This window comes from Pleurodeles waltl, chromosome 11 (genome assembly GCF_031143425.1).
Source record: "Pleurodeles waltl isolate 20211129_DDA chromosome 11, aPleWal1.hap1.20221129, whole genome shotgun sequence".
Lineage (NCBI taxonomy): Eukaryota > Metazoa > Chordata > Amphibia > Caudata > Salamandridae > Pleurodeles > Pleurodeles waltl.
The window spans coordinates 916,399,576-916,423,694 of record NC_090450.1 but is presented as its reverse complement, the minus strand read 5'-3'; the positions used below and the strand labels follow the sequence as shown (position 1 = coordinate 916,423,694).

At 47.2% G+C, this 24,119-nt stretch overlaps 1 protein-coding gene across 1 annotated transcript in view; it reads left to right on the top strand.

Moving 5' to 3' along the window:
* RHOF (ras homolog family member F, filopodia associated) overlaps positions 1-24,119 on the top strand; it is a 148,971-nt gene that overhangs the window by 33,131 nt on the left and 91,721 nt on the right. The window contains exon 2 of the mRNA XM_069214913.1: positions 2,792-2,879. Within this exon, the coding sequence (XP_069071014.1) occupies positions 2,792-2,879 (88 nt within the window). The remainder of the gene's footprint in view (positions 1-2,791; positions 2,880-24,119) is intronic.

Genomic DNA, 24,119 nt, shown 5'->3' with positions numbered 1-24,119 from the left:
GACTGAATGCGCTGGCTTTACTGGTGGTGAAGTGCTGCCTTGCAATTTCAAGAGGATAAAAACACAAACCAGATAGTTAGAGTCAGACTGCTTGAGCTCAATAAGGGGCTCATTTATGAAGAAATGATGCAGCATGGTCCACAAGCCAACTTGTTGCGTCGCGCTGCGTCATTTGGAAAGTGCAGGGATGCGTCGTGTTAACAGAAATATGACCCGTCCCTGTACTTTCCTCAGCGTTGGTGCACAATTAGTAGCCTGGTGCCAATGCCGGCACTGTTGCACCATGGTGCAAGGGTGCCTGCATTGCAGGGATTATTGTTTATGTGCATGAAGTGACACCTTCCTGCACATAAACAATCATTAATAGTGTTTTCCTCCTTCTGTGTGCGCTGCAGAATGCAGCACACATAGAAAGAGGACAAAACGGGGAGAAATAATGTTATTTCTTCCCATTGTGCCACTTTAACGCCACCTCTGAGGTGGCATAGGAATCTGACGCATTCCCAGCCTTGTAAATCTGGGACTGCAGGTTCCATGGGTGTTGCGTGGGAACACCCACAGCGACACCCGTGGAACACCCGTTTCACGCATCATTATGCATGAAAGGGGCTCATATTTACAAGGCCATGAAAAGCCACGCAAGGTGGCTTTGCGTGACCTTGGAAATATGTGCAGGCAAACTGTGCCGCTGTAGCGATAAAAAAAATGATGCTCCTGTAGCTCAGTGTGCCGCTACGGCTTTGTAAATGAGGCCCTGAGTGTCATGATCTTTAAGAGGAAATTGTTAATAAAGGTAGTCCACAAATCATGCCTTAAAGATATATAGATCCCTTTGTTGCATATCTACTAAGTAGAGGTACACACATAACACGGTGATAGTCTTGGTGTTGCTGCAGGGTCTGATAGTGGATAATGTTGGGTGCAGCAGCTGTGGAGGGCGGTGGAGGGTGCTTCTGTTTCAGGTGGAGCCCTAACTGTAGATGACAGTAGAGCCAATGGGCAATGTGTGATTTGTGTATTTATTGCATTATATGTGGATGATAAATTCTAGGAACCTGCTATTAGTTGTCTGTCATGTCAATAACAATTTATAGAACATCGAAAGACACTTGTGGGTTCCTGATAGTAGGAAGCTGCAGAGTGCAGAAAGTATGTAGCTCAAAACAAAACAGTGCAAAATTACTTTTTTCTACCACACGTAAGTGGTGTAGGTGGCAGTAGTCAGATTCATGAGTCAAATCACAAAGTCAGTGTAAATGTGCAAAGTTGTGTGATGTCTCCACTCACGGAAAAGACTCAGGTGCAAAAAACTGCAGCATGGTTACACAGTTCACAAGGTGAGTGGGTGACATGACGAGTCAAAACGCAAGTGGCAACCGTTAGGATGTAGTGTCGTTTAATATCCCCCTACTGTACAGTGGATGACGAGTTCCATAGAATACACACAGAAATTGGTGTATAATCATACTGTGTTTTAGTCAGTGCTTAATTTGTAAATATAAACGTGCCGGTGCCCAAAGCCCTCCTCTTAACACGCGACTGCTGCATTTAATGTGTGAACCCGGAATACTGAGGCAGCCTAGTCCTGAAGCCATCTCGGGCCTCTTCAATCCATTTACAGCCACTCCCTGCCCCTTCAGCTCACTCTTGCTGCTTCCTCCCATTGTGACGCTTTTTTGTTTTTCCCTTCCTCCGTCTGTCCCATATGTGTCTTTTGCTCGCAGCAAACGCTTGAGACCGAAGAAAAAGCGCCGGCCCTCAAAAATAAGTGCCGGTGCTCAGCACAGGACACAACAAGCACAAATTAAGCACTGGTTTTAGTCAGTATCACCAACATTAAAGGACATGCACATTACAGTGGATGATACATTAGTGGAGAAAAAGCAATCAGCTTGTTCAATACTCTGATAACGAAATCACAATAGTGTGCCTCTTATTAGTAAATGCATATTAAAAAAAATTCATCATACCAAATGTTACTACAGATGTACGAAGCATACTCGTTCAGTAGGCTACTGTCAATTGTAGATCATTGAGCAAATAAAAATTGTCACATTACTATCAGTGACCAAACAATAGGTAAAATAGCCATAGGTGAGTATAACTGAATTGTGAGCAGAAAAGGTAATTAAGACACTTATGTGTGATACATAGTAATCAGTATTTGCAGCTCCTCCTTTGAGTTCAATCCTTGGGTACATGAAAGAAATGTCTTGACACACTTAAGCTCCCTTTTAAGCCTGACGTGCTCTAGAATTAACATATGCCCACCATGTCTATGTTGTTGAGTTTGTGTGTCTTTCATTGTGGTTGTGTAAGTGGGTAAATGCAAGAATAAATCAGTAGGTGAATGAATGGATATATGAGTGCAAGGATGAATAACAGTGCATATATGATGACTTGAGTGCCTAAACCATCAATGACTAAAGAGACTCTTTCATTTTTAAGCCAGACCTGTTGACATTGCCAATGCTTATTTTCTACACAATCTGGGATTTTTGGGGGGGTTTTACTTGGGTGAGTTGAAAGCACTGTAAAAGAGGTGTTGTGTTGGCATTCATGTAGCACTTTTTACTCAGGAGGAAAGGGCTGAAGCACTTTAGTGAAAGATGCTTGGTATTTAGGGTGGAATGCCTATTTTAGAGTGCACGCGGGAAGTTAATTGTATTTAACATTAACAAATAACAGGTCAAAAAGAAGGCCATTAGATGCAGACATTTAAACCTAATTGCATTGGAAAGGCGCCTTTTCTTCTCAGGCTCTTAATTGGTATTTTCTTTTCTTCCGACAGCAATACGCCCCTTCAGTCTTTGAAAAGTACACTACCAGCACCACGGTCGGAAACAAGGAAGTTATTCTGCACTTGTATGACACCGCAGGTAAAACTTGTTTTAGTTTTCACGGGTTAAACGAGATAGTTGGCATTCCAGACTGGAGACTTCCCCTGCCGAGGCCTCACCAAGCCGATAACAGAGATGGGCCATGTATTTATCACCTAGATGTGTCCAGAGAACTGCAACGCGCCCCAGCCCTTCGAAGGGGGCAGGTTTGAATCATTTTTCAAAGGAAATAGGGATTTATCTACAAATGGGTTTTAGCCATTCTGTGTCTATGGGGGAAATAATTAATATTTAAAGGTCTGTAGTCTCGTACGGTTGGATTTTTGCATATTACATATCTGTGAAAACATGGATGACACATTGTAAATGCTTAAGTATGTTTTGTGTGTACTTAAGGCAGGTGTACCTCACTGACATACAAGGGACTGAGCCATAAAGTATCATGTAGCTGTGAGCTGTGTGTTGCACCCTAATTCGGTGTGATTTATTTCTGAATTTCCAAGAGGAAAACTCATATTCTGAGCGCTAGGCTAGAGTTTGCACCTTCCGTCGGATGGGTGTGCAAAAGCAGGCCTTTCCACCGTTGTGCAATGGAAGTGGTTAAGACCAGCAGTACACATTTGGCAAACAACCGGTGCTTAATTTGTGCTTTTGGTTTCCGGTGGTGAGCACCAGCACTTATTTTTGTGGGCCGGGGCTTATTCTTCTGCCTCAAGCCTTTGCTGTGAGAAAAATACACATATGGGAAAGAAGGATGAAGAGAAAAACGAAAAAGCGTCACAGTGGGAGAAAGTAGAAAGCTGCTAGAGTGAGCTGAAGGGGCAGAGAGTGGCTTTATAAGGATTGAAGAGGCCCGAGATGGCTTCAGGATTACGCCGCCTCAGTATTATGTGCTTGCACCTTTATTTGCAGCAGCCGCTTGTTTAAGAGGAGGGCTTTGGGCACCCGCACCTTTTTATTTACAAATTAAGCACTGCAAACAACCACAAAGTTGTCATTTTTTTAAGAGTCACATATGTTTGCAGGTGCACTTGCTGCACTCACCTGACCACCATACTTGCATCCACATTATCCTGGCTTAAGATGTGCAGAGAGTGGCCACAGTGCAATGACGCGGGCAGTGATGCACATGAAGGGGCCGGGTGACAGCACAGCTGGAAACAGGAGACAGTATTCTTGTGACAAGGAGATCGGAACATAGAGACGAGGTATACAGTCACTAAACTGGGACACACAGACAGAGAGTGGGAGACAGTAACTCTGGGATAGGCCGCCACTGACGTGGAGAACCACCAATGAGGCTTCATCTAGAAGATTACCTTCTTCTGACTCTGGAAGCTGCCAGGACCAAGCGGGTAGGGTCGGTCTGGCCTATCTCATACATGCCAACACTTTCAAACTGGGAAGTGGGAGATTTAAAAAAAAAAAAGTCGGGGGAATCTATTTTCCTCATTGGCTGATATTGAGGTAGAGGGAATTTTAGGCAGAAAACACCTAAAATAAGGCAATTTTTTGCTTCAAAAATTGGGAGTCTCCCGCCTGAACCGGGACAGTTGGCAAATATGCTATCGGGCAATCAGGAGGTGCCCAATGGGCTGGCTTGACAAGTGACTGTGTGGGCCGTTTTTTGGCTCTTTGTGGGACTGTTTTTATGGTTTGCTTGGCTGGTTTTGCTCACTGTTGATTTGCCTGATATTAAAACAAACATTGCCTGCAGCTAGCTCAAATCAATGCAGTCTTTCCATACCTTGCAAAACATGTATAAGGGAGCCTTTACAAGTTCAAAACCGTTCCAATTTGCATATATGGGCCACTTTTTTAGCTTATCTAATTTACTAATGGGGTCCATTTTATTTTGGTGTCTTGGGCTATTTTTTGTCCCAGTCCGACCATGCAAGTAGCTCTGTTGGAAGAAGCTATATTTAATAAGTGGCAGATAGTGCAACCCGACTTCATGTGTTAGTGAATGTCCATCTCGTACTTTTGGCAGAGACATTGTGTGGTCATATTTAATGTTGCTCCTTTCAGGATCCTTTAGTTTGGTCCAGTTGAAGTCTAGGGCCAGAGTAGGAAGAGGCTGAGTTCGAGGTGTAGCTTATGTACCACTTTATTCTATAAAGGATTGTGATCATACCCGGCAGTAGATACAAGATTCTGAGAGAGTGTGGCACGACGACTCTCCAGCAATTTCCCCTTCTATCTGAACTCTAAAGTGACAGACCAGTTGATGGCCTCTAACCGTGAACTGACACCATGTTGAGCATCCACTAAGAGTGGCTCACTAGGCCCTAACTATATACACCGTGTGTCTTTGTCATAAGTAAGAAACAGTTTGCCTGTGTATGTTGTTAGTACCCCTAGTTCTCTCTGCGATATTGTGTTTGCCATGTTTCAGTTAACAAAAATCACTGCATGTTGGTAATATTCATCCTGAGAGATGATGGACCTTAGTTAGCAAAACCTGAGGTTAAATCCATGCATTGAGATAAAATATCAGTGCACACATTGTCCTATGGGATGGTGTGATTCCTGGTGTTTGTCTAGCACCTTTCAGCTGGCGCTAATACTGTGTGTGCAGAGTATGCACATAAGAGTAATCTTCATGTACATAATGCATATGTGTATGCAGCACTTTTCGTGCAAATTAGAGTATTTGGAGGTCTCAGACTTTAGAGTTTTTGTGTCCAGTAGTGTGTGGTGCCTGCCAAGTGGTGGCAGTTTTGTGCTCATAAGATAATTTATGCATAATACACGGTGTATACATGGGATATTTTGATGGATGCAGGACTTGGTACCCAGTTATTTACAAGTGTGATTATTTTAGTGTCTGTGCTGCTTAATATTGTCATGAGGTATTGTTGTCTACTGTCATGGAGTTAATTCATTTTATGGAATGCAGTATTTGTGCAGTACTGTTTCTGTTGTAATTGAGACATTTTAGTACGCTAAAGGTAAGTAATGTACGTGTTTTTAGGTTTAACCAGGAGCCAACCACAACTGTCTTAGTAAACAAAAAAAAAACTATATATATATATATATATATATATATATATATATATATATATATATGGTGATTAAGACTGCGATAGTCAAATCGCGTTGGTGGTGATGAAGGGTTGTTTTGGAATACATTAAATAATTATACAAAGTCTTTGGAGTGCTGCACTTTGTTTTTTTAAGAAAATTAAATGCAGGGAAATGGTCCATCCCTGATGCAAGCACCAGCTGTGGAGCGCACTGTGATAGGACTGTTTTGTTTGTGTATATATATATATATATATATATATATATATATATATATAAAGTGGCGGCTGATCCAGTATGGTGGAGGAGCCTCACCCGCTCCCGCCAGCAGCAGCAGCTGCAAACCTTTTACTACAAAATGAAAATAAACTATGTTTGTTATCTTTTTGTAGTAAGAGGGGTGAGGCATTGGGGATGACAGGCAGTGAGGGGAGTGATCAGAGCACTCCCCTCAGTGCGCATGTATGTTTGGCTGGCCATCTCGGGCCGGTCAAACACACATGCGCACACTGCTCTCTCCAGCCCAGCACTATGTTGCCAGGTTGGATAGAGCAGGCTCAGGCTCCCAGTCTGCCTGGGAGCACCCTGGCTGGGCGCTTTCAGACAATCCTAATTCTGCTCTGAGCAACGTCAGGATTGGCTGCAGGGCAGGCTGGGAGTCTGTGCCTGCCTGCTGAGGAGATGGAGGAGTGGCAGCGCGGAGTGGAGGTAAGTTTTTTTATATTTATTTTTTAATTTTATTAATATTCCACCCAAAACCCGCGTGCCGCCCCGCCCCCTGTAACTAAAATCCCAAGGTTACAGGGTCATAATAGTTAAGTTCTGATTTTAAAAACATAAACTATAGAAATTCAGCAGTTTTAGTTACAGTTATCAAGTTATATCAAGGAACTATAAATCATGCCCTAAGGTAGCTACAAGTCGCTCTCCCAGTGAGTTATGGGAGACTTAGGTGTGTTTTTTTATTTAAATTTTGCAGTGGATCCTGTGCGAATTTGCTGAAATGTTTTTAAAATGTTTATGACCCCAGATGGGCTCCCTGTGGGACACCACCACCAGGCCTTGGGGGCCAAGATATTCCTACCTTGTTTCCTTGTGTTTTTTTAGCCTTTTTTCTTGGGACTCAGCCTGGGAGGGGGGCCACTACCATAAAAGCGAAAACTCTTTTGTCAATTCATTGTTCTGTGCTTTTCTTCATACACGTCACTTGTTCGGTCTTTTACATTTACAGTGGTGGCATTTATGTGGATTCTTTTCTTGTACTAGTGCCGTAAAGTCTGAAATTTCTTAATATCGCAAGCTCTGCAAAATGGTGCTCATTTTCCAAGTACAAAATGTAATCCAAAAATTCATGCATTTACCAAATGCTAAGTGATTTTTAACACTTTTTTGTACATTTTTTCCATGCTTTTGTTCATATCTTCCCACTTCCAACACTTTAGACCAGTCATCATGCCTTCCTTGAGTCAGCTAGGTGACCTGTAATGTTGACAGTACAAATGACCCATCAACAATGTCAAGCCTTGAGAAAGCCCTAGGCCTGCATGCCAAGAGAGATGGATTGCCTGGAAGGCTCCTTCATTTTGTTTCTCTGTTTGAAGCCCACCGTGTACTCTGAGGCCATAGCAATGTGAACATCTTATAGAAGAAAAGAAGAATAGAATAATTCACTATTTGGGGTTCTCTTTGTATTTTGTTCTAGAGTCCAAAGTTATTTACATATAGTTTTATATTATGTATGTTGTTGATTTTTATGTTTTCCCAGCAAAATCCACAGGGTTCATATCTCCATGATGTGGCCATTCTCAGCCATGAGCAGATCACAAGAGCCTCCATTGGCTGTCTGTGCAGTCCTGTAAGGACCAGCCCTGTGCCCCTGCCCAGATGATCACCCATGCTCCTGTCTGGAGGTTGCCTTGGCGTTAGGGTGTTAGTGTTTTTTACGTCCGTTTCGCAATTGTTTTTTTTTTCTGTTCTAGTTTTACCTTTAGCATTTTTCACATATCAATGACCTAAAACTGCATAAAGATCTTCTTCCCGCTCAGGACTAATGAAATTGTATTTCAAAGTAATAGAAACTAAAGAAATAGAACAGCGAAGTATAACATGCACAACCAGAAACGGTGTATGCAGACCTGAAAGGAAAAATAATTCCCCGACTGAACCTGTGTCTGAATCAAATCGATTAACAGAGGATACCAACAGCAAATTATGTAATGCGAAGCGGGCGTCAGACTGACAACAGTTCCGAATGAGATCTTTGAATGCTACAATAACACAAGGAGATGTATAAATACATAGAATAAAAACAGACCTCAGTGCGAGCCAAACCTTGATGAATTGAGTTCAAGAATTTCCCCAGATATTTTTGAATATTTCCTATTCTCCGACAGTTCAGAGGCCCAGGCCTTTATTTTTTATTAATTCGTTCTTTTCTTTTCTTTTCAAGTTTGCATAGGTCTCTTCTTGACACTCTAGGGGTATCGAGGCTGAGTAGTCAAAACTTACTTTAGGAGGTGGTTATCGGGTAGGTACTCAGTGTGACACCATCAAATTACAAGCCACTTGGTCAGTATTCAGTTTAGGCATATTTGGGGCAACAGATGAGAATGCAGTAAAGATGAGACTAGCCGAAGAAACCCCTGAGACGCTAGCGCCTTCTAGCACCGGGATACAAACCTAAATGTTAATGTTGCTCTTGTCTGACTTGTCAATCTGAAGTGACAAAGGTAGGACCAATGTTGATAAAAGGAAAATAGTGCTCACCGTTGACTTCTCGTCGCAGCGCCCCATGGGAAGTGCTTTATTTGTAAAAACCCTACGTGCACAACCAACATTTTTTCTAAAGAGCCCTTCCTCCATCCATGCCCCATGTTGGGGTTGCTGAATACCAAGGCTGTCTAGTCTTCATTCCACTTCCTGCCTCTTTCTTCCACCACTCTGCACTTCCTGTTTAACTCACACTTGCAGGTTCTTTTTCAACCCTACTTTCTTAGTCACTGTTATGAAGTGCAGCCTTTTAGCACAGGGATGCGCTTGAATTTACAGAATCGGTGTCTGTCTCTTTGTTCTTCAAGTTTGGACAATAATAAAGTCTTGTTATTTGTTTCGAAGCACAAATACAGTAATTTTAGGAGCTACATTCCAGCTAAATCTTAGCTGGATAGATCAGAGGCCAGCATCAGTAGTGCAGAGTGTGATGTTTGTGTGCTCCTAAAACCACCCGACACCTCTTAGGAGGGCCCGTTTGTCATGATTATAAGAAGGGCACTGGTGTTTTGATTGGAAATATTATCAGGACCAAAGTAGTCTTTTCCTCTGTCTGTAAACTTTGGCTAGTCAGATCTCAGAATTGGGCTTGTTTCGATCATGATGTTTTGGGCCACAGCAGAGGATTGGGTTGGACATGGATTTAAAGATGAGGGTCTAAAACTTACAATTGGAAAATACAGGTCTTGTTAGGGATGGACAGAAGAAACGAGTGCTCTAGAAGTGCGTTCCCGTGCCCACATAATGGACTGCATCAAAGATGGTTCAGTGCAAGGGAGTTCATATGTGTGTTTCTCAAGAGCAAATGGACAAGCAGGCACCTATACCCAGAGAAGACCATGGTGTTTACGTCAACCAGGATAGATGGAGCAAAGACTCCGGAGGGAACCTTGCATCTCTGGCCAAACTCTTGCACACCACCGCAACACTGGCTCAGTTTGTCAGACACTAGAGTGCAAAAGATTGATGTATAAGTGGACAGAGCAGGAGCTGGAGGAGAGGAGCTGAGCCAGGCAGATGTCCTCATCCTGGGAACGCCAAGGAAACAAAATGTTATAGAACATTTTCTTTGTTTAAAGCGGGTGGGGGGAACCAACACGGAGTGGAAACAATAGGGGACAGAAGCAACACAGGAGGCCATTGAAGGGGCAACACTGAAACAACCCTAGAGGGGTGGTTTGGTGGGTGGAAGTATCACAGAGGGCATGGGTGGTTGGAAGCAACATGAAGGGTGCTGGTTGGGGAAAAGGCATGGAGAAACAAAATGGAGTTGACGTAGAGAGAAGCACATGGGTGCAAAAGCAACACGGGAGTGGGGGACATGCACATGGGTAAGACAGCGGAACACAGGAGCACAGTGGAGGGGGCAGAGGGGAGATAAGTACATGAGGGCAAGAGCTGGAAGACACACTTTAGCGAAGTGCTTAAACGAAAAGAAAAAGTGGCACCTGAAAAGTGAGCAGTGAAAGGACGCATGTAATGTGTCCATGATACAGGGGAGAGACAAACACAAGAAGAGGAAGGAAAAGCCCACATAAGATAACAAATACGAAGCAAGCAAATAAGAATGGCAATAAAGCCAACCAGTGGTAAGTAATGTCTGGGCTCTAAGCCCACTGTAAGTTAACAGTAGACCTCACATCAGACAGTAGATAAGCTGTCTAGAAGGCGAGACCTAAAAAAGGAAAAGGATGGAAGATTATGGTAGGGCTGAGAAAAATGAGTGGGGGCTACGGGGTAACCCCCTAAGAAAAGAGAATGAAAACAAAGCAAAAACAATACACCCCCATGAAGTGTGAGGAAGATTCTATCCCCCTCCCTCCATGAAAAAGGAATTTACAATGACCCTTGGAAGGAGCAAATCTCCTACCATTTCCTGGTTACCAAAGGTTCAGAAGGAGGTTGTGTGTTGCATTTACATCTTCCAAACATTATTCTGTTATGGGATTATATTCCAAGGAAGTTAATGGATTTACGAGTAAGGCATCCTCTTGTGAATACCTTGCTCTTGTAAATCCCAACATTTGCCTAAATTTCCTTTACGCCATCTTTTTTGCACTCTAGCCCGTGATGCAATACTCCTGTTTATAAAAGCACCATGTTGCTGCTTGATGTGGGACTTCCTGTGATGATAAAAGCAATGTAGATTTTCCTAGTAATTTATGACGGAAAGTCTTAATTTTATTAAAGACACGGAGGCGAGTATTATGCTTCTCTAACTTGCTTTATTTTAAATAGCAGCAGTCAAGAAAACTACAACTCCCATGAGGCTTAACAAGTCCAAAGCCAATGGGAGAAGAACAGGAATAACAGATGCACCAATCACCATACACGGTGCTACGTAACCACTAAGCTTGACTGCGACCAGCCCTCTTTCTTGATGCGAGGGTTTAGTTGATGCGTGAAAACAACGGAAAAATAGTCAAAATGATTGCAATTGCCAGAACCAAAGAACAAAGTTCCTGAAGTAAGTGCAGGCAAAAGAAGAGACGAGGAGGAAGCCGGGAGATGTCCTGTGAATTCTTCTGAAATGAATCCTGGAGATCAAAAGGAACGGTCGAGTTCGGCATAACCAGGACTTGATCAGGTAGCTGGTTGCGCTGTTGTAGATGTTGCTGTAAGGGAGGGAAAGGACAAAATTAAGAAAGTTTGTCCCACTCGAGGCGGGATAATACTCGCCTCCGTGTCTTTAATAAAATTAAGACTTTCCGTCATAAATTACTAGGAAAATCGACATTTTATGTCAAGAACGGAGGCTCCTATTATGCTTTTTAAAAGCATATTAATCACTACAGAAGTTGCAGTATGTACCGGTTTACAATAAAATGTTCTAAAAACATTATCGTTAGACCAATCGGCTGACCTCAGAATGTCCTCCAGGCTAGAACCAACCCAAAAGGCCTGGGAGGCCATCGCACCCCTAGTGGAATGAGCCCCAAAAACAGAGGTATCAATCCCTGCAAGAGACATAACCCAGCGAACCCTGGCAAACGTAGCTGAAGCAACAGGTTTGTGGGGTTTGCGAAAGGAAATGAGCAACTGGGAAGAGGAAGACGTCCTGAGGTCAGCCGTGCGTTCTTCATAACATTGAAGACATTGACCAACGCATAACTTAGGTTGATTGGGAAAGTATGGGTAGAATACTGTATGCGAATTAGATTTTGTGCGTCTGTGAACTGAAAATAATACACCTGAAGGGGCAAATTGTCGAGAGGAAATATCTAACGCTCGAACATCAGATAAACGTTTGATAGAAACTAGACAGAGTAACATGGTTAGTTTGGCAGAAAGTGATTTTAAAGACAACTCATAATTATCTTGCCAAGATAAAAACAGATTCAGTACTACATTCACATCCCACAACTTTGAGTACTTGGGTAACGGAGGAAAAGAAAATTTTACTCCCTTTAACAGGCGACAAAGGAGAGGATGTTCGCCGACGGGTTTGTTATTGACTTGATCATGGTGCATGGAAATTGCTGATCGGTAAAGATTAATCGTCCTGTATGACTTACCTAAACCAGCTTGCGCTGCTAAGAAATTAATGATATAATTTATATCTGCTGAAACTGGATCGAGGTCCCTTCCCACACACCAGCTAGACCAAAGCGACCAAGCAGAGCTATATGCCTTTCTGGTGCCTGGGACCCAGGCTTTGCTGATGAGGTCCACAGCTTCATTCGAAATCGGGACGGAAGGTCGGGAAGTCCCGACACCTTCCATGCCGAGAGCTGAAGTGTGTTGTTGATGACAAGGGGATGAGGATTTCCGTGAGGATCTTGAAGAAGAGAAGGGAATGACGGGAGAAGAAGAGGGGAATCGATTGTTAACTCCAAGAGGGGTGGGAACCACATTTGTGACTGCCAGAAAGGTACTAACAGTACTGATGTGGCTTTCTGGCGTCTGATCTGGGCCAATACCCTGGTGATCATCAAGAAAGGAGGAAACGCATAATTGATTGCTTGGGACCAGTCCTGTAGAAAAGCGTTGGAGGCCAAAGCTACAGGGTCCGGGCGCCAACTGAAAAAGAGGGGTAACTGGGAGTTGAGACGGGAGGCGAAAAGGTCTATGGCAAAAGGGCCCCATTTGCGACATATAGAATGAAAAACTGAAGGATGAAGTTTCCAATCGCTGTAATCCCTGAGGAAGCAAGAGTGCCAGTCCGCCGTCTGGTTGAGGGAACCTGGGAGATATTCTGCTGAGAGGGAAATCTCGTTGAGGAGACAATACTCCCAAATACTTTTTGCAAGGTCTGCAAGGGGTTTCGATCTGGTCCCTCCGAGATGGTTTATGTAACGGACAGCCGAAACATTGTCCATGCAGAGGAGGATGGTACACTGCACCCTGTCTTTTGCCAGGCTTTTGATTGCAAAGGAGCCCGCAAGCATCTCTAAATAATTGATGTGCAATCTAGACTCCTCGAGTGACCATGAACCCCCAGTCGAGATTGAGCCACAGCGGGCGCCCCAACCCGTCAGGCTTGCATCGGATTCTAATACAAGATCGGGGGCTGATGGAAAGATAGCCCTGCCGTTCCAGGCATCTAAATGGTCTATCCACCATTGGAGTTCTAAAAGAGACTCGTGATCGAGAGCTATCATTTCTGAATACGGAAGACCTCTTCTGAGATGACGGATTTTTAACCTCTGGAGAGCACGGTAATGGAGAGGGTCTGGAAAAATGGCTTGAATGGAAGCCAACAGAAGGCCCACAATCCTGGCCAGAGTTCTGAGGGAGATCAGTGACCTGCTGAGTGTTTTCCGAATTTCCGATTTTATGGTATGTATTTTTTGTGATGGGAGATGGAGAGTAGCGGACGAAGAGTCTATCTCGAACCCTAAGAAGTCTATTCTTTGAGAAGGGAGAACATTGGACTTTGCTTCGTTGAGAAGAAAACCGAGTTGGGAAAGAAGGGAACAAGTTATTTGTAACTGAGACAAGAGAGTAGCACGGTTCTGATGTAGTATGAGGATATCGTCCAGATAAATTAGAAGTCTGATGCCTAATGACCTGAGGTGAGCCGTGACCGGCTTCATTAACTTGGTGAAGCACCAAGGTGCGGAAGAAAGGCCGAATGGAAGGGAGGAAAATTGATACGTCTGGCCTAGCCATTGAAACTGAAGATATTTGATTTGGATGGATGGGAACTGAAAGGTATGCGTCCTGAAGGTCTAGACGTACCATGAAATCGCAAGGAAGAAGAATGTCCCTGAGATGGATAATGGTCTCCATCTTGAAGTGTCGATAAACGACAAACTGATTGAAATCCCTGAGATTTATCACAGGCCTGAACTTTTTGTTTTTCTTTTGCACCAAAAAGAGAGAGCTGAGGAAACCAGAGGAGTCTAGAGGGGCTTTTTGGATGGCTCGCTTTGAGAGCAACGAAGCTATTTCTTCTGAAATCAGGGAAGACATCTCTGTGGAAAAACGAGGGGGAGGTGGAAAGTACCTTTGGACGGGAGTGGCATAGATCTCTATTTGGTAACCCATAATGGTATTGAGAACCCAAGGATCTGAAGTCAGTGAGCGCCATTTTTGGAAGAAATGACGAAGTCGTCTCCCTATTGGAGTAAGGCCAGAAACAGGGCTTACCTTGCTTGTTGTGGGATCGGAATCCACGCTGCCCATGACCTCTGTAGCCTCTGCCACGCTGAGGGTAGAACTGGGGCTTGTAGGTTTGAGATGGATAGGTGGAGTGAGAGGAGTAGTAGGAGCCTCTGTTTCCTTGGAAGGGACAGCCGGTATAGCGGCTCCTGCCTGTACCGGCCCTGGCAAAAACCCGATGATTGAATACTTTTTTGATATTTTGTTGAGCTTTGTCAATTGAGGAAAAAGTAGAAACGAATTTTCCCAAGTCTTTAACGAAGGTATTCCCAAAAAGATGACCATCAGCTTTAATGCCGGGATCCATGTTGGCCAGATTTGACAACTTGGGGTCCAGTTTTTGGAGTAAACCTTTCTTTCTCTCATGAATTATGGAGGCGTTAGCGTTGCCCAGGAGGCAAAAGGCTCTCTGTGTCCATAAGGATAGCTCAGCCGGATCAATGTCCACCTCATCCATTCTTGCTGATTCAGCGAGATCCAAAATACGAGCCAAAGGACCCACAACATCGAGCAGTTTGTCCTGGCAACTTGACCAGGCTTTATCTACCCCCTTACGGGGGTCCTTTCCGAATTTAGAGAAAAAGGTAAGTATAGAATCGTCAATTGTAGGGGTCGCTGTAATCTGGGAAAAAAGTGATGGTCTGGGGCAATCAGATCTCAATTTAGACCTTGTCTGCTTATCGAGAGGAACTCTCAGCCTGGACGCAATGTATTTACCCACGTGAGAAGACGGAGACCACTCTGTGGAGTTAGGGTGATGTAGAAGTGATGGGTCGAACATGGGGTTACCATCCGCGTCTAAAATGGTTTTGGCAAAAAAACGGGTCCAAAACATTTAGTTTAGGCTTTTTAGCAGGGGAAGCCTGAGACTGTGAACCCCATATGTCAGAGGCGTCATCTGCCTCATCTGCATCACCGACGTCGTCATCGCTATCTGAAATGTGGGAGACAACAATTTGTTTTGGCGCTGTAACAGAATGTTTAACCTTAGATTTGCATTTGATGAAAACATTACTATTCCCCTCCTGAGAAGGAGGCCTGGGAGGAAACTCGTCCTCATCCATGGGTGAAGAAGCTTCACCAGTCAAAACAGCGCTAGCGGATGGTTTTTGGTTAGACAAATCGTTGTAATTTCTTTTTCTGCTATCCCCCGCAGAATGGGCCAGGAAGGATTTGTGGACCATGTTTTGAACAGTGGTCTCAATTTTTTTTGACATTTTTAACATTGAAGCTGAAACAGCTTTTACCACAGCCTCATTAATGAGGGTTCCAAAATCTTCCATATTGGCTGAAGGAGAATCCTGAGGATCCATTATAAGGGAATGGTACAGGCAAAACTAAAACAATTGTATCAGGGAGGAAGAAAAAAAGAGAGAACCCCTGTTGAAAGGGTTAACAATAACCAGGAAGTAATGGGAGGATAAAGGAACAAAAAACACGCCCCTAAGGCGTGTCTAGGTCAGGAAAAGGACAATGCGAGAGCTGAGACAAGGAGGCGAGGCTCCGGGACTCTGAACGGCGTGTGAGAGGAAAACACGGCACACGGCGGTAAGGAGCGTTCGTTTTAGAACGTTCGTGTAATGGGGGCCAAATGCCTCAAGACGCGCGCGAGCGCAGCTCATAAAGCCTTAGGGCTGAAAGAAAACGCTGCGAGGAGCGGAAACGCATGCCGCGAAGACTGTTTAAACGCGGAGATAAGCAAGCGCTCGTATATAATAAATAATTAAAGTATAACAACAATAACCACTGAAAAAGCGTAGGAGAGAATAAAAACACCACTTATCTTGACTGCGAGCAGCAAGAAAGAGGGCTGGTCGCAGTCAAGCTTAGTGGTTACGTAGCACCGTGTATGGTGATTGGTGCATCTGTTATTCCTGTTCTTCTCCCATTGGCTTTGGACTTGTTAAGCCTCATGGGAGTTGTAGTTTTCTTGACTGCTGCTATTTAAAATAAAGCAAGTTAGAGAAGCATAATAGGAGCCTCCGTTCTTGACATAAAATTCAGTGTTGTTGTGCTGACTGTCCCCCAGAGTGTCTGCCTTTTTCCCCTGTGTGTGATCGCGTCCCCTTTTGCTTTTTTGTATCCCAGAGTGCCTGCTTTCCCCGTGTGACCGCGCTCCCCTTGCCTTCTGTATCCCTGAGTGCCTGCTTTCCCCGTTGTGATCGCGCTCCCCTTGCTTTTTGTATCCCTGTCTGCCTGCTGCCCCTCGTGCCCCCGCCGTCCCCCCCCGTCCTTCCGCCGCTTTTTGTCGTTCTTCTCTCGCTTCTCTGGCTTTTTGTACCCCTTCTAGGTACTTTTCCGCTTTTTTGGGCCTCCTCGCCTCCCCGAGGCCCTTCGCCGCTTTTCCCACTCTTTTTTCCCCCCTACCCGCCCTCCTCCCGCCTCCCAGCTGTCCCCACCTCCCCGGCTACCCCTTATATGGCGGCCGCTGCTGCGCCAAAGGCGCGCCTAAGGCAAGCCCGTCTGCGCCCGTCCGCGCCTGGACCGCGCCCAGCGCCCGAACCCCTGGCCACCGCCCCCCCGCCTGACCTACGACTCCGCCTTCCTCGCCAACCTCAACCCCGGCCGCACGCCGGGCCGCTACCGCGCCACCCCGAAACGTACCCTCGGACCCTTCACCTGCAGCAACTGCCGCCTCACCTGCCTCCGGACCCACTCTGCTCCCGCCAAGAACTACTCCCCCGGAAATAACCTCCACTGCATCATGGTCAACACCCGATCCATCCACAGGCACGCCATCGAACTGTGGAACCTCATCAACTCTACGAACCCGGACATCGCCTTCCTCACCGAGACCTGGATGAACCCCACCTCGGCACCCGATATCGCCATAGCCATCCCCGACGGCTACAAAATCATCCGGAAAGACCGCACCAACCGCATCGGAGGAGGCATCGCCATCGCACACAAAAACTCCATCCGCATCTCGACCGACACCGACAACTCACTCCCCAACGCCGAACACCTCCACTTCACGATCCACAGCGACCCCAAAACCACCCTCAGAGGCACCCTCATGTACAGACCACCAGGACCTCGCACCAAGTTCAGCGAAGACATCGCAGACTTCGTCAACCCTCACGCACTCTCATCCACCAACTACATCCTCCTAGGAGACCTCAACTTTCACCTGGAGAACCTCACCGACAACAACACCACCGCCTTACTGGACAACCTCGCCAACCTGGGACTGAATCAGCTAGTCAACACCCCCACCCACTACGCCGGACACACGCTCGACCCCATCTTCTCCTCCAGCAAACACATCACCTTCAGCCACACCACCGAACTCACCTGGTCGGACCACAGCTGCGTCCACTTCATCTTCAAGAAGACCACCATGCTCCACCACACCCAGCAACCACCAAGAAGACACTGGAATCGTATCACCACGGAACAGCTCGCATCAACCCTCTCCCAGAACCAACCCACCAGCACCACCGACCCCAACGTAGCCGCCAACAACCTCACAAACTGGATCTCCGACTGCGCCAACCTCCTGGCCCCCCTGAAGACTCAAGCCAGCACCAACAACCACAAGAAAAACTCCTGGTTCACCCCGACCTCAAGAACTCCAAGAAAGAATGCCGCGCCCGCGAGAAGACGTGGCGCCTTAACCAGACCGAAGAGAACATGTCAGCTCTCAAGGACGCCACCCGCCAACACCACCAACACCTCTGCGCCGCACGAAAAACAGCCTACCGGAGCAGACTTGACAACAACGCCCACAACAGCAAGGAACTATTTGGCATCGTCAAAGAGCTCTCCAACCCGGAAGCAGAAAACAACTCCATCCCTCCCTCACAGGACCTCTGCGACTCCCTCGCAACCTTCTTCTACCACAAGATCACCGACATATACAACAGCTTCCTGACCGCCGACACGAGCCCCCCCCGGAACCCGCCACCGACACCACCACCATCCTCACCTGGAACCCTACGAGGAGACCACCCGCGTAATGAACTCGATCCACTCCGGATCCCCATCGGACCCCTGCCCGCACCACATCTACAACAAGGGCGATGACATCATCGCACCGCACCTCCGAGACGTCATCAACGCCTCCCTCACCGCCGCCACCTTCCCGGAAAGCTGGAGACACGCAGAGCTCAACACCCTCTTAAAGAAACCTACAGCAGACCCCACCGAACTCAAGAACTTCCGGCCCATCTCTCTCCTGCCGTTCCCCGCCAAAGTGATTGAGAAAATCGTCAACGCTCAACTCACCAACGTTCTGGAAAACAACGACTCCCTCGACCCCACACAGTTCGGTTTCAGGGCCAACCACAGCACCGAAACCGCCCTCATCGCAGCCACGGACGACATCAGAGCCCTGACCGACAAGGGAGAGACCGTGGCCCTCATACTCCTGGACCTCTCTGCAGCCTTCGACACGGTCTGCCACCGCACCCTGATACGCCGCCTCAGTAACGCCGGCCTCAGAGGCAAGGCCCTGGAATGGATCATCTCCTTCCTCTCCGGAAGGACTCAGAGAGTCCGCCTGCCCCCCTTCAGATCCACAGCCACGGAGATCATCTGCGGCGTACCTCAAGGATCCTCCCTCAGCCCCACTCTCTTCAACGTCTACATGACCCCCCTGGCGAACATCGCACGCAAACACGGACTCAACCTTATTTCATACGCCAACGACACCCAGCTCATCTTATCCCTCACTAACAACCCCACATCAGCCAGGACCAAACTACATAAAGGAATGAAGGAAGTGGCAAACTGGATGACAGACAGCCGTCTGAAACTGAACACAGACAAGACGGAGGTCCTCATCCTCGGCCCCACTCCCACCGCATGGGACGACTCCTGGTGGCCCCCTGCCCTAGGCAGCACTCCCCAACCCACCGACCACGCGCGCAACCTCGACTTCATCCTGGACTCCTCCCTCACCATGACCAGACAGGTGAACTCGGTGACCTCGGCATGCTTCAACACCCTCCGCATGCTCCGCAAGATCTTCCGCTGGATCCCCACCGACACCAGGAAGACCGTCACCCACGCCCTCGTCACCAGCCGCTTGGACTACGGGAACACCCTGTACGCCGGCATCGCCACCAAGCTGCAGAGGAAACTCCAACGGATCCAGAACGCTGCCGCAAGACTCATCCTGGACATCCCTCGCCACCACCACATTTCCGGACACCTGAAAAAACTCCATTGGCTACCCGTCAACAAGCGGATCACCTTCCGACTACTCACCCACGCACACAAAGCCCTTCACAACCTTGGACCCAAACTCATCAACAACCGCGTCTCCTTCTTCACCCCTCCGCGCACTCTGCGCTCCACCGGACAGGCCCTGGCAGCCGTACCCCGCATCCGCAAAGCCACCGCCGGAGGAAGATCCTTCTCTTTCCTGGCAGCGAAGACCTGGAACTCTCTGCCCAGCCACCTTCGCGCCATACCCGACCACCTCTCCTTCAGAAGGCAGCTCAAGACCTGGCTCTTCGAGCACTGACCCCCCCCCCAGCGCCTTGAGACCCTTGATGGGTGAATAGCGCGCTTTATAAATGCGATTGATTGATTGATTGATTATTGCTGAGTATCACCCTCACCCACCCATATCTCTGAGTGATCCACTACTCTCCAGGCGGCTTCCCCATCTCATGAAGCCACATCTCCCAAACATGGCAGCGCCCAGGAAGCACTAATGATCTTTGTGGTCAAGGCCAGTAGCTCATACCCATGGCTATGCAAGCTATTGCAAAATATTATGAAATGTCTGGGAAAGGTTTTTAGGAAGGAGACTTCTAAACAGGAAATATGGTCTTGTAGTTCCCATGTTTAGTTGTAGGAGCTTACACTGTACATTGCTCTCCATAAAGAGATTAAGGTCCTGATTACCAGTTTCCATTGTCCCGGAGATGGGAGTTACCACCCCATCACAATTACAAATGTATTCCAAATGTAATGCCATGTCAAATTCCAAATTTAACTTTGGCATTCAGGATGGATGCTGAAAGCATCTGAAATCTCTGGGTGAAACTATTTGGGAGAATATAAATTACCAGCATAGGGAGACGCAGTATACTAAATTCTTCCAGTAATTCCTCATTTGTCAGTGGAACCTTGGCACCACAGGTGTAAAATTCCTTAACTCTGAAACCCTGGAGTAAGTGTTTCTTTTAAGAGCAATTTTATTTTTGACTTGCTTACCTCTTTATAAACTAGAGAGTTTCACTGCTAGCAGGGAAGTAGCATGCGTTTATGAACACTTGTGCACCCGTTTTCTCAGTTCATCTGACACTGGCCATGTCACGTGCCTGTGAACTCAAGACGCATGCCTTGAGGGTCAGCTGGCCATGGGATTGCCACCTGTGTGATAAACCCTTAATCTGTGTATTACAGGTCACTTGATAATATCACATGCCAGTGTTCTCCTGTTGACTCTGGGCAGGATCCTCCATGGCACCGGCCTCACTACGTGCCATCAACTGGTTGTGTCAATACCACCTGCATGGCTTACAGGCGGCCATTCTTTGGGGGTTAACCACCCATTGTAATGTTATTGGCCTGTGTGTTTGTGTGTGTTCTTGGGGGTGTGCATTGCAGGTTAACTGGCATTGGTAAAGCCCTCTAGGTTCTCCTGAGCCACTCCTGGATGGTCAACTGGCCGTAGAAAACTCATGTAGCTTCATATTTATGACTAGAGTCTACAACCATTGCCCAGTCCCAGCCTACCCTCTTGCAGCCTTACGAACTGGACTGGCACATGGTGGGAGATAGTCTAACTTAACTTTAAAGTATTCTCACAGAGCCTAATTTTCAATCACAGGACATTCCTACTGCCCGGCTGATAACATCAATAAATGCCACAATGAGTCACTACTAGAAAATGGTGTCAAAATATATTACTGTTCTTAACAGAATGAACGAGTCAACCCAAAAATATTCATGATTATTAAAACTCTTCACAAGTCTAATTCTTTCATGTTTTACTCTTTGCCCTGATTTACTGCTGTGTTCACACTATCCCCCACTCGATGGTGTCATTGAGCACACCACAGGGCGCAGCAACACATTCCAGCATGAGCTTATGAAACTGACTTAAGGTGGAGGTTCTGGGAAAGAAAAAGCTGAGTCAGTTTACAATTTGAGAGATTGCGCCATGGGCGAGTTGGAAGAGGATCCCGCCTTTGTTTTTCGTATAGCGCTGAGTCATCAGTGCGCCTTAAAGGAACCGTCGATGGTTCACAGAAGTGGTGCTAGTGAGGTTATGAAGTAAAATGGGACTGGAATGTAAAACTCAGCTCCTGTGGATTAAGATGTGAACCACATGAATTCCATTTTGCAGGGTTGGTGCCAGAGACTGCATCTGCAGGGGCACCCAGTAGGCCATGAACATTGAGTGGCCGCGGTGTCCAATTGGTGTCCCAATTTAATTTTGGCAACCTACAGCTGTAACATTGAGTTCATCAAGATATTCAGTGTTAGCCTGCCTAGTGCCATTTAATCACAATCTGGGTCTGTTGTAAGATTAAAGGGCCATCTGAAGACACTGTTAGAAGACACCACTAGCGCAGGAGTTGTATAAAACGTTAGGACAGCTGACACTATCAGGCATGATATAGTACATGTATGCAGTGCTTAATTTGTAAATAAAAAGGTGCCGGTGCTCAAAACCCTTCACTTAAACACGCGGCTGCTGCAATTAAATGTGCGAACACGGAATACTGAGGCAGCTTAATCCTCAAGCCATCTCGGGCCTCTTCAATCCATACACAGCTTCTCCCTGCCCCTTCAGCTCACTCTTGCAGCTTTCTACTTTCTCCCTTTGTGACGATTTTTCGTTTTTCTCCTCCTCTGTCTTTCCCATGTGTGTCTTTTGGTTGCAGCAAATGCTTGAGGCAGAAGAATAAGCCCCGGCCCACAAAAATAAGTGCCGGTGCTCAGCACCGGAAACAACAAACACAAATTAAGCACTGCATGTATGAAAGCCATAGGTTTGAGTGAGTGAATGCACTCTTGGTGCACACTGCATGCACAAGTACTGTTCAGGTAACAGACACAGAGGTGGTCATTCCGACCTAGGCGGGCGGCGGTTGCCACCCGCCCGTCGGAAGCCGCCTGAATACCGCCCCGCGGTCAATAGACCGCGAGGGGTATTCTGACTTTCCCGCTGGGCCGGCGGGCGATCTGATTCAGATCGCCCGCCGGCCCAGCGGGGAAAGCGCCTTCCACAAGGAAGCCGGCTCGGAATCGAGCCGGCGGAGTGGAAGGCGTGCGACGGGTGCAGCAGCAGACACTGAAAAGCCTAGTTGGGCCCTGTTAGGGGGCCCCTGCAGTGCCCATGCCATGTGCATGGGCACTGCAGGGGCCCCCAGGGGCCCCAAGACGCCCGTTCCCACCGGCCAGGTTCTGGCGGTAAGAACCGCCAGAGCCAGGCCGGCGGGAAGGGGGTCGGAATCCCCATGGCGGCGCAGCATGCTGCGCCGCCATGGAGGATTCCCCAGGGCAGCGGGAAACTGGCGGGAGACCAGATTGTATCCGCCAGGGTCAGAATGAGGGCCAGAGTCTTCTCGGTTATTTCAGTAGACAGATTTAAAGATGTTTTTTGGCATTTGTATAGCGGGGAAAAACATGGATACATTCATTTTTCTCTTAGAACACTGGTAATGATTACATCAGTTATTGACGGTGCTGCAAAGTGGCAGTAACGCGAAAATAAGTTCTGTGTGAAAAGCTATTATTGTAACCCTGGCTTTACGTACCTGTGACCTCCGCCCCCTTCGATGACGTGTCTGGCTTGCTGCTCACCTGTACCTGAGCAGGACAGGATTATGGTCTGGTGTGCAGAAGAATTTGTGGGGGTGGCACTCATTCTTCCAAGCCAGTAGCTGTAGCTCATGGGGTCTCTGCCTGGTTATCGGGGTTCAGGATGGCACTGAAACATCTCACACATGGGAATACCTGAGGCGTATCTTCTTCATTCGGGCCCTTGTGGCTCACTCTCACAAATGAGACACCATCCTATGTCTTATACCCCTCATTAAAGGCAGAGACACCTCATGCCACCCTGATAGAAACGCAGACGTGTACCACACTTGCATTGGATTGGTAGATGATTGGCAGTGATGCAGCCTGGATCAGTCTTTGCCGGTGTGAGGAGAGGGTACAGTGCTCTCACAAGCAGCAGAATGTGGCTAGAATCCAAAGGGAGGAGGGCACCAAATTGTCACTTCTCCTCGAGTGGCAATGTGCCTCCCAGTAGCTGCCCCTCCTTTCATCCAGACTAATTTCTATCAGCAGTCATCATGCGATCAATTAGGAAGCTGGAAATCAGGCTGCGAACTGAAAGAATGACTTGAAATGACGATGAATTAAGGGCTGACAAGGAGGGCACAGGGAGGGTCCAGCATTGACGCGGTGGGAGTGAGCGGGCCTGTGATGGAGGGCACAGGCAGGGTCCAGCATTGACGTGGTGGGAGTGAGCCAGCCTGTGATGGAGGGCACATGGAGGGTCCACCATTGACGCGGTGGGAGTGAGCGGGCCTGTGATGGAGGGCACAGGGAGGATCCAGCATTGACGTGGTGGGAGTGAGCGGCCCTGTGATGGAGGGCACAGGGAGGGTCCAGCATTGACGCGGTGGGAGTGAGCGGGCCTGTGATGGAGGGCACATGGAGGGTCCACCATTGACGCGGTGGGAGTGAGCGGGCCTGTGATGGAGGGCACAGGGAGGATCCAGCATTGACGTGGTGGGAGTGAGCGGCCCTGTGATGGAGGGCACAGGGAGGGTCCAGCATTGACGCGGTGGGAGTGAGCGGGCCTGTGATGGAGGGCACATGGAGGGTCCAGCATTGATTCCCTGGAGGACATATATTCACACGCCTTAGTAACCAAGTTTCAAGTACTACAGGCTGCCTTGGGCA